General features: G+C 45.8%; 1 protein-coding gene across 1 annotated transcript in view; it reads left to right on the top strand.

Annotated features, from left to right (window-relative positions):
* ncf1 (neutrophil cytosolic factor 1) overlaps nt 1-17,467 on the top strand; it is a 78,038-nt gene that overhangs the window by 4,492 nt on the left and 56,079 nt on the right. The window contains exons 2-5 of the mRNA XM_078225221.1: nt 3,802-3,882; nt 8,204-8,279; nt 10,385-10,550; nt 16,099-16,157. Of these exons, the coding sequence (XP_078081347.1) occupies nt 3,802-3,882; nt 8,204-8,279; nt 10,385-10,550; nt 16,099-16,157 (382 nt within the window). The remainder of the gene's footprint in view (nt 1-3,801; nt 3,883-8,203; nt 8,280-10,384; nt 10,551-16,098; nt 16,158-17,467) is intronic.

The following is a 17,467-nucleotide window of genomic DNA, read 5'->3' as shown; positions in this document are numbered from 1 at the left end:
TCACTCACAGATGTTCTCTCTTCTGCCTTCTTCTGTTGGGAAAAAGCTACAAAAGTTTGAGGCCACGTACCAACTGACTCAAGAACAGCTTCTTCCCTGCTGCTATCAGACTTTTGAATGGACCTACCTCATACTAAGTTAATCTTTCTCGACACCCTAGCTAAGACTGTAATACTACATTCTGCACTCTCTCCTTTCCTTCTCTATGAACGGTATGTTTTGTCTGTATAGCACACAAAAAACAATACTTTTCACTGTATGTTAATACATGTGACAATAGTAAATCAAATCAAAATCAAATCAAATCAAAATTTAGTATGGCCAATTCACCTAACCTGCATATTTTTGGACTCTGAGAAGAAACTGAAGCACCCGGGGAAGCAATGGCCTAGTGGTATTATCGCTAGACTATTAATCCAGAAACTCGGTACGTGTTCTGGGGCTCCAGGTTCAAATCCCACCACGGCAGATGGTGGAATTTGATTTCAATAAAAAATATCTGGAATTAAGAATCTACAGATGACCATGAAACTGTTGTCGATTGTCGTAAAAACCCAACTGGTTCATTAATTTTCTTTAGTGAAAACAATCTGCCATCCTTATCCGGGCTGGCATTCATGTCACTCCAGAGCCACAGCAATGTGGGTGACTTTCAACTGCCCTTGGGCAACTAGGGATGGGCAATAAATGCTGGCCAGCCAGTGATGCCCATATCCCATGAATGAATAAAAAAACCTTACCTGACTTATCTGATGAAGGAGCAGCGCTCCGAAAGCTAGAGGCTTTTGCTACCAAATAAACCTGTTCAACTTTAACCTGGTGTTGTGAGACTTCTTACTGTGAATTAAAAAACCCAGAGGAAACCCATGCAGGCATGGGGAGTACGCGCAATCTCCACACAGACGGTCACCCAAGGCCGGAATTGAACCTGGGCCCCTGATGCTGTGAGGCAGCAGTGCTAACATATCTACAGGGTAATCCCAAGAACAAGCTATGAGTGAACACCATACTTGCTTCTACACAGGTCTCTGTTCAGTCCACAACTCTCTCCAGTCTCAGATCACTCATAGAAATCCTACAGTGCAGAAGGAGGCCATTCGGCCCATCGAGTCTGCACCGACCACAATCCCACCCAGGCCCGACCCCCACATATTTTACCCACTAATCCCTCTAACCTACACATCCCAGGACACTAAGGGGCAATTTTTTAACCTGGCCAATCAACCTAACCCGCACATCTTTGGACTGTGGGAGGAAACCGGAGCACCCGGAGGAAACCCACGCAGACACGAGGAGAATGTGCAAACTCCACACAGACAGTGACCCGAGCCAGGAATCGAACCCGGGACCCTGGAGCTGTGAAGCAGCAGTGCTAACCACTGTGCTACCGTGCCTCTTTACATCACACTGTGGGCGGTACTGTTTCCTAGTTGCACGTTAACACTAGTTATGCCAGAAACCCTTATACTATAACAGTATGAGGGGATTTTTTAAAATTTATTTATTTTTTATACTTTTCCAATTCAATCAAATGAAATCCAATTCAGAGTCTCAACAAGTTGAGACATTTCAGATCCAGACTGACAAGACAGGGCGAGCGACCAAACCACCCTGTCCTGGGCCTGATCTACATGAGCCAAGCTGATTGGAGAAGGGGGAGGTTCCTCTTCAAAGACTTGAGCTCATTTGCATCTTAGCCAAAAGGCCGAGATGCCGCTTTAAAAAATTGCTTCATATGAAACATATGAAGCTTCAGTGTAACCTAATGACCTCAACCAAGTGCGGCCGACCATGGGCTGCCGACCATACCACACCCGATCCCAGCCAAAAGGCCGAGAAGCGATTATGAGGGAATGCTGCAGCGCTGGGGAGGCTGCCTCATAGATGGAACTGTAGTCTCTTGAGCTGTCTTGGGTGTAAATGATCCCATGGCACTCTTTGAAGAAGACTAGGTGACTTACCCCAAAGTCCAGGTCAATATTTAGCCCTCAATCAACAACACTTAGACAGGTTATCTGGCCATGATTAATTCTATTTAATTTTTAATTATCCGTACGGATAACATTGGGTAACATTGTTTATCCATGAAAAATATGCATAGAAAATAATAATGATAAAAGAATGAACATAATCTTTATCTTATTACAGAGATCTAATATGTATTCAAAATGATTCCAATTATTAAATAATCAATCAGTGAATCCCACCTCATCCTCAATGAAGTATCAAACTTCTTAGTTCTTAGAGGGAAGAGCACAAAGGAGTTTCGGAACCAATCTGCAGCTGAGGGATTGTAACCCCTTCTCGGAACACAATCACATCACTGTTTGTGAGATCTTGCTGTGTAGAAATTGGTTTCCACGTTTCCTACATCACAATGCTGACTACACTTCAGAGTTACTCAGTTCACTGTAAAAGCTCTTTGCGATGTCCTGACATTTAATAAACAAACTGAAAAGGGGCAATAAAGATTTATTAGGGAGCAGTTAGATTCTGTGGGGGAGGGGCATTCAGTAGACTTCCATGAGTAAATAAGCCAAATGGCTTATTTTCCTGCTTTGTTAAATGTAGTTGCAGGGGGGTAGAGGGTTTTGCCTGGAGTGGGGGGGGGGGTGGGGGGGGTGGGGTGCAGTGGAAGAACCTGGACCTTGTGGTGGGTGGGGGAGTGGTGAGCGGGGTGGGTTCTGACCTGGGGGCGTGGCATTGGGATTGTGGGTGAGAGGTTGGCCTGTGGGGGTGATTCCGGTCGGGTGGAGGGTCTGGTCGGGTTTAGTTGGATGGGGTTTGGGGGAGTGACGTTGGAGCTTGGGCGGGGTATGGGGGTAAGAGTCAGGCCCAAAGGAGTGGGGGAGGGGAGGAGATCTGTGTGGGTGGGGGTATTCCATGTGTGGGTTGGTGCGGTGAGGAATACCAAGGGGAGGTGTAATGATGTAAGGCTAGTTGGAGGGGGTGGAGGGAGTCACCCAGAGAGGGTATGGGGAGGATGCAGGGGTGTGGGGGGAGTGCTGTGAGGTGTCAGTCTGGACCTGTACAATAGTTACCCAGGAGTCAGAAGAGGTTTTAAATCAAACCATAGAGTCATAGAATTCCTACGGAGCAGAATGAGGCCATTCGGCCCGTTGAGACTGCACCGACAACAATCCCACCCAGGCCCTATCCCTGTAATCCTACATATTTACCCTGCCAATCCCCTTGGTACTAATTTATCATAGCCAATCCACCTAACCCGTACATCTTTGGACTGTGGGAGGAAACCGGAGCACCCGGAGGAAACCCACGCAGACACGAGGAGAATGTGCAAACTCCACACAGACAGTGACCCGAGGCCAGGAATTGAACCTGGTGCTGTGAGGCAGCAGTGCTAACCATTACACACCGCACGGCCCCAATTCTTCTAGCTTTTTCTGGGTAACTAATGGTGTAACCCTGGCGGAACCATCCAGAGTTTGTGATTTCAATCACATTTTCAGATGGTTCCCTGCACAGAACAATTGCACAGGGAAATTTGCACTTCTGGGCAATTGCCCTGCAGACCCCTACCTGTGAAACTCTGTGAGAGGCTCCCCGGAGCAGCTTTGGGACATGTCCCAAACCCAGCACTGGAGAGCTCGGAGGTTACAGTCCAACATTGCCAGCAGTATAGTGAGCGTGTTGGTGTCAATGTGATTGGCCCCTGATCAGTGTAGTTACGTGGTGCAGATAGTCTGAAATTAAGAGTTCTCTGAGTGCAGTGTTTGGGTGAGAGGTTGCTCAGTGAGCAGAGCAATTCCTGCAGAGCTGAGAATTATTTCCTGTTTGCAGGTTTACATGCTGCTTGTGAAATGGAGTGACTCGAAAGAAAAGCTCATCTACAGAAGGTTCTCTGAAATCTATGATTTCCACGTAAGTAGTTCATTCTGAGTCCAGTGAGTCAATCCTGACTGATCAGCAAGTGGCATTGTAACCATGACAACAACAGCATGACATAAAATATATTTGTCTGAGAGAATGTGAGCCTGCTCAGTTTTCGAGTTACAAACTCTTTGACACAATAGTATTGAGACAGCATCATCGCAAAACGTCACTGGGTAATCGTCAAGAACTCTGCGACTCTTTGTAAAATACTTGAATATTAAACTCATTGGGAATTCTGTTTTAAATTGCTGACTGTCACAATATCTCGAATAGCTGAGGACCAAGTTTGAAAAATTAAAGATTATCGGTTCATTTAGCTTCCCGAAGCTTGTCTGGCGGGGATTTTTAAAAATTTGTTCCATTCTTGGGATGTGCGCTTCACTGGCTGGGCCAGTGCTGTTAGAGAGGAAGTTCCAGGATTTTGACCCAGAGACAGCAAAGAAGTGACAATATATCCAGTTGATGAGTGGCTCAGAGGGGAACTTGCAGATGGTGGTGTTCCCAGTACCTGCTGTTGTTGTCCTTCCAGGGGTCATGAGTTTGCAAAGTGCTGTCAAAGGATCCATAGTGAATTTCTGCAGCATTTCCTGTGGATGGTACACACTGCTGCCACTCCATATTGGAGGTTTAAGGGGGGGGGGGGTGTGATGTCAATTGAATGGACTGCTTTGTCTTGGATTCTGTCGAGCTTCTTGTGTGTTCTTGGAGCTACACTCATGCAGACAAGTGGAGAGTATTCCATCTCACTCCTGACTTGTGCCATGTAGGTGATAGGTTGAAGACAAGATCATGTAGGTTTTCTTGTGGTTTAACAGAAATTCATTTTAAAATAGCAAAACAGAATAAAGTTTTGTTATATATATATATACACACAGTAAGAAGTCTCTCAACACCAGGTTAAAGTCCAACAGGTTTATTTGGAATCACGAGCTTTCAGAGCACTGCTCCTGATGACTCACCTGATGAAGGAACAGAGCTCCAAAAGCTCGTGATTCCAAATAAACCTGTTGGACTTTAACCTGGTGTTGTGAGACTTCTTACTGTTCCCACCCCAGTCCAACGCCGGCATCTCCACCTCATGATATATATACAGTTTTGATTTATTTTCATTTCTTGAAATAACAGGTGTGTGGAACCCAAAATGTGTAAAGTAGAGCTGGTAAGAGCCAGTGTGAACTCAGTGTATTTCTTTGGACATACAGGGGGTCCCTTTGGAGAGGTGGGGTACCCCTGCTGAAAAATTATATTCACGGCCTCAGAAATAACAAAACTAATTTCAACTGTCTCCCCTTAACCCAAAGAAGTAGAAAGGCGGGGTTCCTGGTCTCACAGAGCAATTATCGTTGCCTCTCCTGACTCGTGGATCCAGGTACCAGGAGGAACTTTGTGCAGGGGTAGGGAACATAGCGCCCTGTGTGAAAGAAGTTGGCGATAGCACCCTCGCACCCAGAGGCCACAGAATCACCATCAGCAGCCAGGGCCAGAAGGAGGGCAGAGGGTCAGGAGGGAGAGGCTATAGGCCACACATCAAGAAGGAGGAGGAAAGAGGCAGGACCACCAGGTATTATTACTCTGTGAGAAGGGTTTGCAAGCCAAGACATCTACCTCAATATGACGGAGAACCAGTGTCTCAGATACCGAGATCACAGGCTTTGTCTAGTTAGTAGGCTTCTCTCTGGTGCAGTGGGTTATTGGTCGCATCCATGTTTCACATTCCTGCAGTGTAATGGAAGAAATGGCAATGAGTGACATTCACCACTTGCTGGTTCCTAATGGAGCAGTTTAATCAGAGATTCATTAGCATCATTGAGTCACAATGAATGGACAGCAGAGGAACAGGCCATTCAGCCAATCTACGCCAGTGTTCCTGCTTACAAAAGCCCACTCCTCTCTCAGCATATCCTTCAGTTACTTCCCATTTCTACCCTTTGGAGCTTGCTGCTATATGGAGGGGGGTGGGAGGGTGTTAGGGACCGGTTCAGAACTCCAAGGTATATTATGAAGTTAGCCTAGACCCCATCTATTTGCTATTTCGGCATTAGTGTGAGGTTATTTCACTCGAGGTGTGATTCTATTGACACATTAGGAAGCTTTTATCAAAAGAAACTTTATTTAACAATACAGTTTAACCATAATAAATGAATCAGTTTAGTATTTGAACAATACAAGCTACAATTCTTAACTGCTAACATAAGAACATAAGAACTAGGAGCAGGAGTAGGCTATCTGGCCCCTCGAGCCTGCTCCGCCATTCAATAAGATCATGGCTGATCTTTTTGTGGACTCAGCTCCACTTACCCACCCGCTCACCATAACCCTTAATTCCTTTACTGTTCAAAAATGTATCTATCCTTGCCTTAAAAACATTCAATGAGGTAGCCTCAACTGCTTCACTGGGCAGGGAATTCCACAGATTCACAACCCTTTGTGTGAAGAAGTTCCTCCTCAACTCAGTCCTAAATCGACTTCCCCTTATTTTGAGGCTATGCCCCCTAGTTCTAGTTTCACCCGCCAGTGGAAACAAACTCCCTGCTTCTATCTTATCTATTCCCTTCATAATCTTATATGTTTCTATGTAAGATCTCTCCTCATTCTTCTAAATTCTAATGAATAAAATCCCCGTCTACTCAGTCTCTCCTCATAAGCCAACCCTCTCAACTCCTGAATCAACCGAGTGAATCTCCTGTGCATCCCCTCCAGTGCCAGTATATCCTTTCTCAAGTAAGGAGACCAAAACTGTACCAAGCGTTAAATGGTAGTGGGTTTCCGAGAATTGGCACTCGCGCATCTCAAGATGGTGAGCGGCATCCTTAAAATTCTACCCATAAGATCCTGAGGGACAGGGTGGATACTGTGTAATGTTTCCTCTTTCAAAATCATTAAGCACCCCCCCCCCCCCCCCGCCACCCCAAAGCCTAAGATGAGGAGAATGTTTTCTCTCAGAGAGCAGTGGAAGCTGGCTATTGAATTTATTTAGGGCAGAGGTAGACAGAGCTTTGATTGACTGGGACGAGGGAGGGGAATTAAAGGTGATGAGGGGAGAGGGCAAACAGGCCCTTCGGCCCTCCAATAACCAATTGTCAGAAAAGCCCATCTAGTTCACTAATGTCCTTTAGGGAAGGTAATATGTCCTTGCCTGGCCTACATGGGACTCCAGACTGACAGCAATGTGGTTGATTCTTAACTGCCTCTCTGAAATGGCGCAGCAAGCCACTCAATTCAAGGGTAATTTAGGGATGAGTAATAAATTCTGGCCCTGTCAGTGACACCCACATAAATTTAAAAAAAGTTAGACCCTAGCTGAATAACAGAGCAAGCTCGAAGGGCTGAATGGCCTTGTTGCTCTAACTCTTTAAGTTCCTATGTTCCATTTATGATCATCAAACTGATCCGACGTGTCACTGAGGAGGGAAAGACTGTGTTCACGTGAAATCGCAGCGTGACTTGCAGCAGGAGGAAGTATCTGATTATCTGCTAATCCAGAGGATGAGGACAGCACGACTCAAAGAGCAATTCAATGTCAATGATGTGAGAAGCTGTGAATAATTCCACAGTGAGCCGCTGACATTGCTGTCAGACTCCAGTGGATTGACCATACAGTGGCCGATTGCTCTTCCCCGCTCAGCCGGGGTCTCGGAGTCGCTGGGAATCAGATCTACCAGATTGAGTCAACCAGTTATCATTAGTAATTAGTAAAATAACTAACTGTTGAGTTTCTACGTACCTGACTGAGATTATATCTGTCACTACAGCAGACCAGATTAAAAGTGCAGATCCTGAAGATCTTGTTTAATCTTTTTCCTCCTTTTGAATGTTCCTTCACTCATCTAATAAAAGCAAATTACTGCAGATGCTGGAATCTGAAACCAAAAGAGAAAATGCTGGAAAATCTCAGCAGGTCTGGTGGCATCTGTAAGGAGAGAAAAGAGCTGACGTTTCGAGTCCAGATGACCTTGCCTTTAACTTTGACAAAGGGTCATCTGGACTTGAAACGTCAGCTCTTTTCTCTCCTTACAGAAGCTGCCAGACCTGCTGAGATTTTCCAGCATTTTCTCTTTTGGTTCCTTCACTCACCTCTTCCTTATCCCTAAACTCCCTCCACCCAAACTCCCACAACTCCCCCTCCTCGCAACTCCCCCTACCCCCCAAACTGACCTTCTCGCTGATGAAGCTTTTGGCCATGTGTCTGTGTATGTGTCTCTCTCTCTGGACATTTTCTTCCATCACTCTCTGAGGCACTCCAGGATTTTCTGTTAAAGGCAGGTTGGTGTTTTCTATTTAATATTCAGTACTTTGTTTCCCCGCTCAGAAAATGCTGAAGGAAATGTTTCCTATTGAAGCGGGAGAAATCGATCCCAAAAGCAGGACTCTGCCACATTTGCCAGGTAGGTGTTTCCAATGTGCGGCTGGCTGTGGGAAAGATTTCTTCATTCTCTTTCTCTATTTCAGGGTAGAGGCTGAAGAGAGGAATTTTTTCTTTGTGGGCCTTCCTAGATTGTCTATATATCATAGAACAGAAAAGCTCTCATTGATTTGCCTCTCCACATGAAGCAGTTTATGTGGATACAATTGCCATTTTACAATTGTGTTTCACAAAACCCAGCAAGAAGAATTTAATCCGTCAGGTTTCACCCTCCCTGGGAAAGATAATGTGGGACACACTGCTGACCAAACATGGGGTCCAGTAGTGAGTGTGGCTAGCACAACGCACAACAGTCCAGGGAGTACAGCCAGGTTCTCAAAGCCTAAAGCTGCTGGAAGTGGTCCTGGGAGACCACCTACCCAATCTCCCCCATAAAGATCAGCGGTCACTGGGGTAACTCTGTGTTTGGAACACTTAAATCGAAAAAGGCATAGAAATATAGAACATAGGAGCAGGAGGAGGCCATTCGGCCCTTCGAGCCTGCTCCACCATTCATCACGGTCACGGCTGATCGTCCAACTCAATAGCCTAATCCGGCTTTCTGCCCAACCTTTGATCCCTTTCGCCCCAAGTGCTGTAATAGCAACAAGACAGGAACCAAAGGAATGCATCATGGTGAGCAGCTCAGTATTGGCAGGAGTGACCATAGCAGAGTCCTTGTGGAGACTTTGCCCCATCTTCACACTGACAACACCCTCCATTGTGTTGTGTGGAACTCCCAACATATTAAATGGGCTGGATTTCCAACAGCACCTTCCAACCCTGCAACCTCTGACCTCTACAATCTAGAAGGACAAGGGCAGCAGATACCTGGGAACACTGTCATTAGGAGGTTCCCCTCCAAGTCACTCACCATCCTGACTTGGAAATATATCGCCGTTCCTCCACTGTCGCTGGATCAAAATCCTGGAACCACCTCCCTAACAGCATTGAGGGTGTACCTACACCATATGGGCTGCAGTGGTTCAAGAAGGCAGCTCACCACCACCTTCTCATGGGTCAAATAGGGATAGAGACACAAAGTCATAAAGTTGTACAGCACAGAGAAGGCCCTTTGGCCTTTAACTACAATAACTACCACTAAAGGCGCTTCTCGGCCTTTTGGCTAAGATCAAGTGTAGTTATGCGGATGCTGCACTTGTTTGAGGTCATTGGGTTGCATTTAAGCTTCATATGTTTCATATGAAGCAATTTTTAAAAGCGGCATCTCGGCCTTTTGGCTAAGATGCAAATGAGATCAAGCCTTGGAGGAGGAATTCTCCGCCTGCTCCAATCAGCTTGGCTCATGTAGATCAGGCCCAGGACAGGGTAAATTGGTCGCTTGCCCTGTCTTGCCAGCTTGGATCAGGAATGTCTCAACTTGTTGAGACTCTGACTTGGACTTGATTTGATTGAATTGGAAAAGTATTTTTAAAAAACTACCACTAAAGGCGCGCTAATCCCATTTTCCAGCATTTGTCCCATATCCTTGAATGTTATGATGATTCATGTGCTCATTCAAATATTTTTTAAAGGTTATAAGGTTTCCAGCCTCCCCTACCTTCCCAGGCAGTGCATTCCAAATTCCCACCACCCTCTGAGTGAAAAATTATTTTCTCAAATCCCCTCTGAATCTCCTGCACTCCCCCCTCACATCCCACCCAGCACTCTTCCCCCTGCCCCTCACATCCCACCCAGCACTCTTCCCCCTGCCCCTCACATCCCACCCAGCACTCTTCCCCCTGCCCCTCACATCCCACCCAGCACTCTTCCCCCTGCCCCTCACGTCCCACCCTGTGCTCCTACCCAGTGCTCTGTCCCTGATGTCCGGGATCCAATCCTGGTACTTTTACATGCTGGTGCCGAGTGAAGCAATACAGTGTCTCTGTGCAGTTAGCAGTCTAAATGATCAAATTGCTGTATGTGGGAGCTTGCTGTGCACACCCTTGTGCTGTGGTTACGATCTTAGGGCAGTGATAGCACTTCAGAAACTGGTCACATGACAATTTGGGTCACCCCGAGGTTGTGGAAGGTGCTTCATAAATGGACGTCTTTCTTTCAAGTATGACATGTGTGTGTTCTTCACAGCTCCCAGATGGTTGGAGGGTCACAAGGTGACTGAGGACAGGCAGAGCACTCTCTCTGACTACATTCAGTCCTTACTCAACCAGCAGACAAAGATCTCCCGCTGTCACTGGGTTCAGAACTTCTTCCAGATTCGCTCTGAAGATGTGGTGCTGCCAGTTCCTCACCCGTGAGTATAGACCACAGCAGTGAGCAGCTGGTCAGTAGGCCGAAGGAAGCTGGCAGTGAGGTTCAGTTCCAGAGGCTGTGATATCATTTTACACCTCACCTGTACAATAAGAATTTTCTACTTTCTCCCTGTGCGTTAATCAGGATTCAAGCTAATCATAGAATCATGGAATCTCTACAGTGCAGAAGGAGGCCATTCAGCCCATCGAGTCTGCACGGACCACAATCCCACCCAGGGCCTATTCCCATAACTCCACATATTTACCCTGCTAATCCCCCTGACACTAGGGTAATTTAGCATGGCCAATCAACCTAATCCGCACATCTTTGGATCCCAAAGTGTGCTCACAAATCAGTTTTACCAATAAATCTACAGCTCCTACACATTGAGGGTAATGTTGACTTTGTGCAACAACATAAGTTGTTTATCTCTCCATTAGAATTTCCATTGACTTTCCTATTCCTATTGGATGATGCACTGTCAGTAACGGAGGATGTTGCTTTGTACTGATCTCAGTGGGAAATAGCATTGATGTAAATATGTAGCTCAGGTTAATAAACTCCAAGAACCTTATTGTGAAAATTAAATTGTGCTGATTGGAATAATCTCGCTGGTCTCCTGGTATCACTGTTTTATTTAACTTAAAGGCACAAGTCAGGAGTGTGATGGAATACTCCCCACTTGCCTGGATGAGTTCAGCTCCAACAACACTCAAGAAGCTCAACACCATCCAGGACAAAGCAGCCCCCTTGATTGGCACCACATCCACAAATATCTACTCCCTCCACCACCGATGCTCAGTAGCAGCAGTGTGTACTATCTACAAGATGCACTGCAGCAATTCACCAAAGATCCTTAGACAGCACCTTCCAAACCCTAAACTACTTACATCTAGAAGGACAAGGGCAGCAGATACAGATGGGAACACCACCTCTGCAAGTTCCCCTCCAAGCCACTCATCATCCTGACTTCGAAATATATCATGATGTGGAGATGCCGGCGTTGGACTGGGGTAAACACAGTAAGAAGTTTAACAACACCAGGTTAAAGTCCAACAGGTTCATTTGGTAGCAAAAGCCACACAAGCTTTCGGAGCTCCAAGCCCCTTCTTCAGGTGAGTGGGAATTCTGTTCACAAACAGAGCATATAAAGACACAGACTCAATTTACATGAATAATGGTTGGAATGCGAATACTTACAACTAATCAAGTCTTTAAGAAACAAAACAATGTGAATGGAGAGAGCATCAAGACAGGCTAAAAAGATGTGTATTGTCTCCAGACAAGACAGCCAGTGAAACTCTGCAGGTCCACGCAACTGTGGGGGTTACAAATAGTGTGACATGAACCCAATATCCCAGTTGAGGCCGTCCTCGTGTGTGCGGAACTTGGCTATCAGTTTCTGCTCAGCGACTCTGCGCTGTCGTGTGTCGCGAAGGCCGCCTTGGAGAACGCTTACCCAAATATCAGAGGCTGAATGCCCGTGACCGCTGAAGTGCTCCCCAACAGGAAGAGACCAGTCTTGCCTGGTGATTGTCGAGCGGTGTTCATTCATCCGTTGTCGCAGCGTCTGCATAGTTTCCCCAATGTACCATGCCTCGGGACATCCTTTCTTGCAGTGTATCAGGTAGACAACGTTGGCCGAATTGCAAGAGTATGTACCGTGTACCTGGTGGATGGTGTTCTCACGTGAGATGATGGCATCTGTGTCGATGATCCGGCACGTCTTGCAGAGGTTGCTGTGGCAGGGTTGTGTGGTGTCATGGTCATTGTTCTCCTGAAGGCTGGGTAGTTTGCTGCGGACAATGGTCTGTTTGAGGTTGTGCGGTTGTTTGAAGGCAAGAAGTGGGGGTGTGGGGATGGCCTTGGCGAGATGTTCGTCTTCATCAATGACATGTTGAAGGTTCCGGAGGAGATGCCGTAGCCAGCAACGCCCATGTCCCACGAATGAATATATAAAAAGAAAAGTCTGCTCTCACACTTACAGCAACACAAATCCTGAGCTCTGGACCTACACAACCCGCAGTCCAGGCTGAGAGTGTAGGTTTTAAACTCCCACTGCTTTGCTTTCTCATTGGGCGAGCTCCTGCTCGTTCAATAGGGACACTGGTGCTCCCGAAGCCCACGGGGAGATCTATTGATGATTCCCCCGTGTCTTTAGTGGCCACTACAATAAACCCCCCTCCTCCCCTCACGTCCACAGCTCCCCCAGTAACCCCGCTGTGAAGGAGTTCTGTCCGCTGCTTGAGGACCAGTTGGAGGTCAGCTGGGGTTGGTGCTGGATCTGGTGGCGTCAACTGAACCGGGGATCTTCATTTCCCAACAGAATGTCGACGTGTCACTGATGCAGATTCTGCTTTGGGACACCGGCTTCCTCTGCACCATCGTCCCATGGGACAGGCGGCAGGTCAGCTTCCAGCTGTTACTCTGTGCTGGCAGCAGCCTGCCCTGGGGTGGACCCACTGCTCTGGGGCAGGCCCCCTGCCCTCCTCCTCCCTCTCCCACCGATCCTTAATGCAGAGTGCACAGTGGGACCCCCACCACCACTTTCGATCGGCCCCGCCCCCTCAGCACTGCCCAGTGGGCACTGCCAGGATGCGAGGTTGGCACTGCCAGAAGGGCACTCCCCCTGCCCCTGACCTCCTGGGCTGCCTCAATGCCCTCTGTCTCCACCAGTGGGGTGATCACACCTGATCCCCATGAATGAGGAGCAGCTTTAATCCCCACTGGTGGGAACATCTCCCGACAGGGGGAGGAGCAGGGGCAGTACCGTCCTGGGCTCACTACTGATATGGAAATATGACTTTCAATATTGTAAAAGGCCTCAGTGCGAGACTGATTATGTCAAGGGGCCTGGAAGACTCGTGATTGGCCGGACGCTGGTTGCAAATCCCGCTAAAGGCCCCCCACTGACATCTCCCGGCCCACTGCAATACTCAAGCAGCGCAACGAGCCAGGAGAATTGCCCTCAAAATATTTGTTCAATGCCTCTGCCATTTCCTCATTCCCCATGATAATTTCTCCTCTCACTGTCTCTAAGTAATTGATGTTTACTTTAGCTACTCACTCTCTTTTTATATACTTGTAAAACTTTTACAATCTGTTTTCAGATTCCTGGCTAATTTACTCTCATTCTATCCTTTTGGTTGGTGCTTTGCTGATTTCTCAAACATTCCCAATTTTCAGACTTACTACAATTCTTTACAACATTATAAACTCATTCTTTTAATCTAACACCCTTACTATATTTAACCACATTAGCAAGCCATGGAAGGATTTTTCTCAGAGTTTTTGTTTTTTTAATGGAATGCAATTATCATTGAACATTTTGAATTATTTCTTTAAATGTTTCCCACTGTTCATTAGCCAGCAAACTATTTACCCAATGAACCTTAGCCAACTCTCTCATTATACCTATGTAATTTTAAGTTTAAGATTCTTGTTTCTGATTGGAGTATATTGTTTCAAATCTAATGTAGCATTCAACTATATTATGATCACTATTTTCCATCAGATCTTTTACTAAGATTATTAATTAAACCTGCCTCATTGCACGATACTAGATCTAAAATAGCTTTATCCTAATTGGTTCCACAATGTACTGCTCCCGGAAGCTATCGCAAAAACATTCTGTGAATTGATCTTCCAAACCAGCTTTGCCAATTTGATTGACTATTTATAATAACTGTTATATTGCCTTTGCTATAAGCTCCAATAACTTCTTGTTGAGTGTTCTGTCCAATGGTATAACTATTGTTGGGGGGGCCCGATAAACTACTCTCACCAGTGTTGTCTGACCCTGCTTATTCCTAAACTCCACTCAGACTGATTCTATTTCCTGGTTTTCTGAGCCTAGATCCTTTCTCACTTATGGCATCCTTTACCATCAGGGCTACTCCTCCTCACCTAATCACCTCTTCAAATTGGTCACCTTGTAACCATGTCTTTGCAATGACAATGTGAGTTAAACCGTTTATCTCAGTTTGTGTCATTCATTCATCTATTTCAGATAAAGTCATGTTTTTATTTTTTTACTACCATTCCTTACTCTCTGATGCATTGGCACAATAAACTCTCTGTACCTCTCAGTTTGTCCCTACCTGTCTTCGTCACAGTCACACCTTCCTGTTGCTGAGCACAGGTCACATCTGAAGTACCTAGCCTAAGGGATGTGTCTTTGACAAAGGGTCACCCAGACTCGAAACGTCAGCCCTTTTCTCTCCTTACAGATGCTGCCAGACCTGCTGAGATTTTCCAGCATTTTCTCCTCTGGGTTAAGGGATGTGTCTTCATCCTGGAACAAAGTGTCCAGGTAAATTCCTCCATCCTTGATGCATCGCAGTGTTATAGGGACACGTGAGCAGGAGTAGGCCATTTGGCCCATCAAGCCTGCCCCACCATTCAAACAGATCATGGCCAATCATCTACCTTAATATCACTTTACCTGAGCTATCCCCATATCCTTTGACTTTATCCAGAAATCTATCAATTTGAGCTTTGATTATGTTCAATGATTGAGCTTCCAGAGCCCTCTGGGGTAGAGAATTCCAAAGATTCACCACCCTTTGAGTGAAGAAATTCCTCCTCACTCCGTCCTAAATGGCTTTCCCCTTATTCTGAGATGGTGTCCTTGATAATTGTAGTAAAAGGGTCTGGTACATAAAGGGTTAATGTGAGACTGAGTACAGGTCCGCCCACACAGTGATGTAAGAAGGCACATGACCCAGAGTCAGTCTGGAGGTGTAATTCTCATGCTGTATGAATTGTTGTTCCCTGTTACAGCTTGATAATTTCTTGCGAGTTAACATGATGAGTGCAAAATGAATAGCTTAGAAAGCTTGTCTATTTTTTCAACAATGATCAATTTCTCTTCAATTCCATGCAGATCAAACATATCCAATAGCCTCTTATGAAACACTTCTTATGAAAAACCTTCTGGAAGTCTATAAAAATAACACCCATATGTCTCTGTCCACTTCTTTAGTCACCTCTTCAAAAATTCAGTCTGATTCTTCAAACACTACGTACATTTACAAACATAAATGGCTCTCTCTGATCAGCTGAAAGGTGTTCACTTGCTCTATCCTTAATGTCGGGCTCCAGTGTTTCTTTTGACAAAGATGTTTGGCTAACTGGTCTATAATTCCAAATTTCTTCTTTCGTCTTCCTTAAGCAGCAGAGTGACAATGTGCAGTGATCCAATCGAAAGGAACTGTTCCTGAATTGAGGAAACTTTGGAATGGTTTAGTTAGGAAATCTGTGATGCTCTCCTCCACATCCTTCAAAACCCCCAGGAAGAAAACCACCCACTCCTGGGATATGTCACTGTTTAGCACCATTATTTACTTCATTCCTGTTATTTGGTTTCTGTTAATTAGTGGAGAGTCAGTGTCCCTGATTCAATATTAGTTTTTAAGGGATGTCTGGCGTGTTCTCCTCTCAGTTTACAGTGAATACTGATGCAGATTAATTATTCAACACATCCACCATTTCTTTATCCCTATCTATTGCCTGTATGTTGATTTGTGAACTGTGTTTGATATTTACAGGACAAAAAAGACAGAAACCTATTTGTTACCAAAAGACAAAACAAAATCAAACTCAACAGGTACGTTGGTGTTCCACAGGATTATTCTAATGCTCCCGATTAGGTCTGGTCATTTGATTAAATTCATGGAAAAGGAATGTTTGGAACTACAAATTTTATATTTAATAAGCACCTTGGAAAATGAAGAAATTGCAACAAATTTAGTGTAGACCAGATGTTGCCTTGTTAAAAGAGAAAGGGTATTTTCCAAGTTGCCAAGAGTTCAGTACTGTAGAAAGGGGAAGTCGGTTAGCTCAGTTGGCTGGACGGCTGGTTTGTGATGCAGAGCAATGTCAACAGCGTGGGTTCAATTTCCGTACTGGCTAAGGTTACTCATGAAGGTCTCAACCTTGCCCCTTGCCTGAGGTGTGGTGACCCTCAGGTTAAATCACCATCAGTCAGCTCTTCCCCTCAAAGGGACGATGGCGACTTGATCTTGTAAGAAGTCTCACAACACCAGGTTAAAGGAAACTTGATGTCTGTGTCGATATGCGCGATCTTCTTGGAGATCCTCTCCACTTGGAGCCGGCAGTTTGCGGTGTCGATGGTAGCCATGATGTGGAGATGCCAGCGTTGGACTGGGGTGAACACAGTAAGAAGTCTCACAACAGCAGATTAAAGAAACTTTAACTTTAAGACTTGACCTTTATCTAGACAGCTATATGAACGGAGTGGCTTATCTAGACAGCTATATGAACGGAGTGGCTTATCTAGACAGCTATATGAACGGAGTGGGAATGGAGGGATACAAAAGAGTGGTCTAGTCTGGACCAGGGAGCGGTGCGGGCTAATTGTTCCTTGTTTCTCGTTTCAAGGCTTCATTCTATGATCATCTTGCTGGTGCCAGTACAGAGCGAGACTGCGGATAGTTGGGAACCTGTCTCGGGGGCAGGGAATTCATATGGTGTTCGTGGAAGTGGAAATGACTAGGGTTGGGAAGCATTTTCCGATCAGGGCCATTGTGATCTCCTGGACTCGTTTCGATCGCCTCAGGGGGTCGGAGAGGAATTTCCCAGATTTTTTTTTTTCCCATATTGGCCCTGGGGTTTTTCACTCTGGGTTTTCGCCTCTCCCTGGAGATCACATGGTCTGGAATGGGGGGGTGGGGGTGAGTTAATAGGTTGTAATGAACAAAGCATCGTAGCTGTGAGGGACAGCTCGGTGGATAGGATATTGGTATGTAGATAGGCTGGAAAATTGGGCGGGGATCCTGGATTCAGGATTCAATCCTGGACCGGGGAGCGGCGCGGGCTTGGAGGGCCGAAGGGCCTGTTCCTGTGCTGTATTGTTCTTTGTTCTTTGTTCTTTACCATAGAAAGCGTCGAGGCTTA

The sequence above is a fragment of the Mustelus asterias genome, chromosome 12, assembly GCF_964213995.1.
Source record: "Mustelus asterias chromosome 12, sMusAst1.hap1.1, whole genome shotgun sequence".
NCBI lineage: Eukaryota > Metazoa > Chordata > Chondrichthyes > Carcharhiniformes > Triakidae > Mustelus > Mustelus asterias.
Note: the sequence above shows the minus strand (reverse complement) of the source record. Positions and strands in the feature narration are given on the sequence as shown.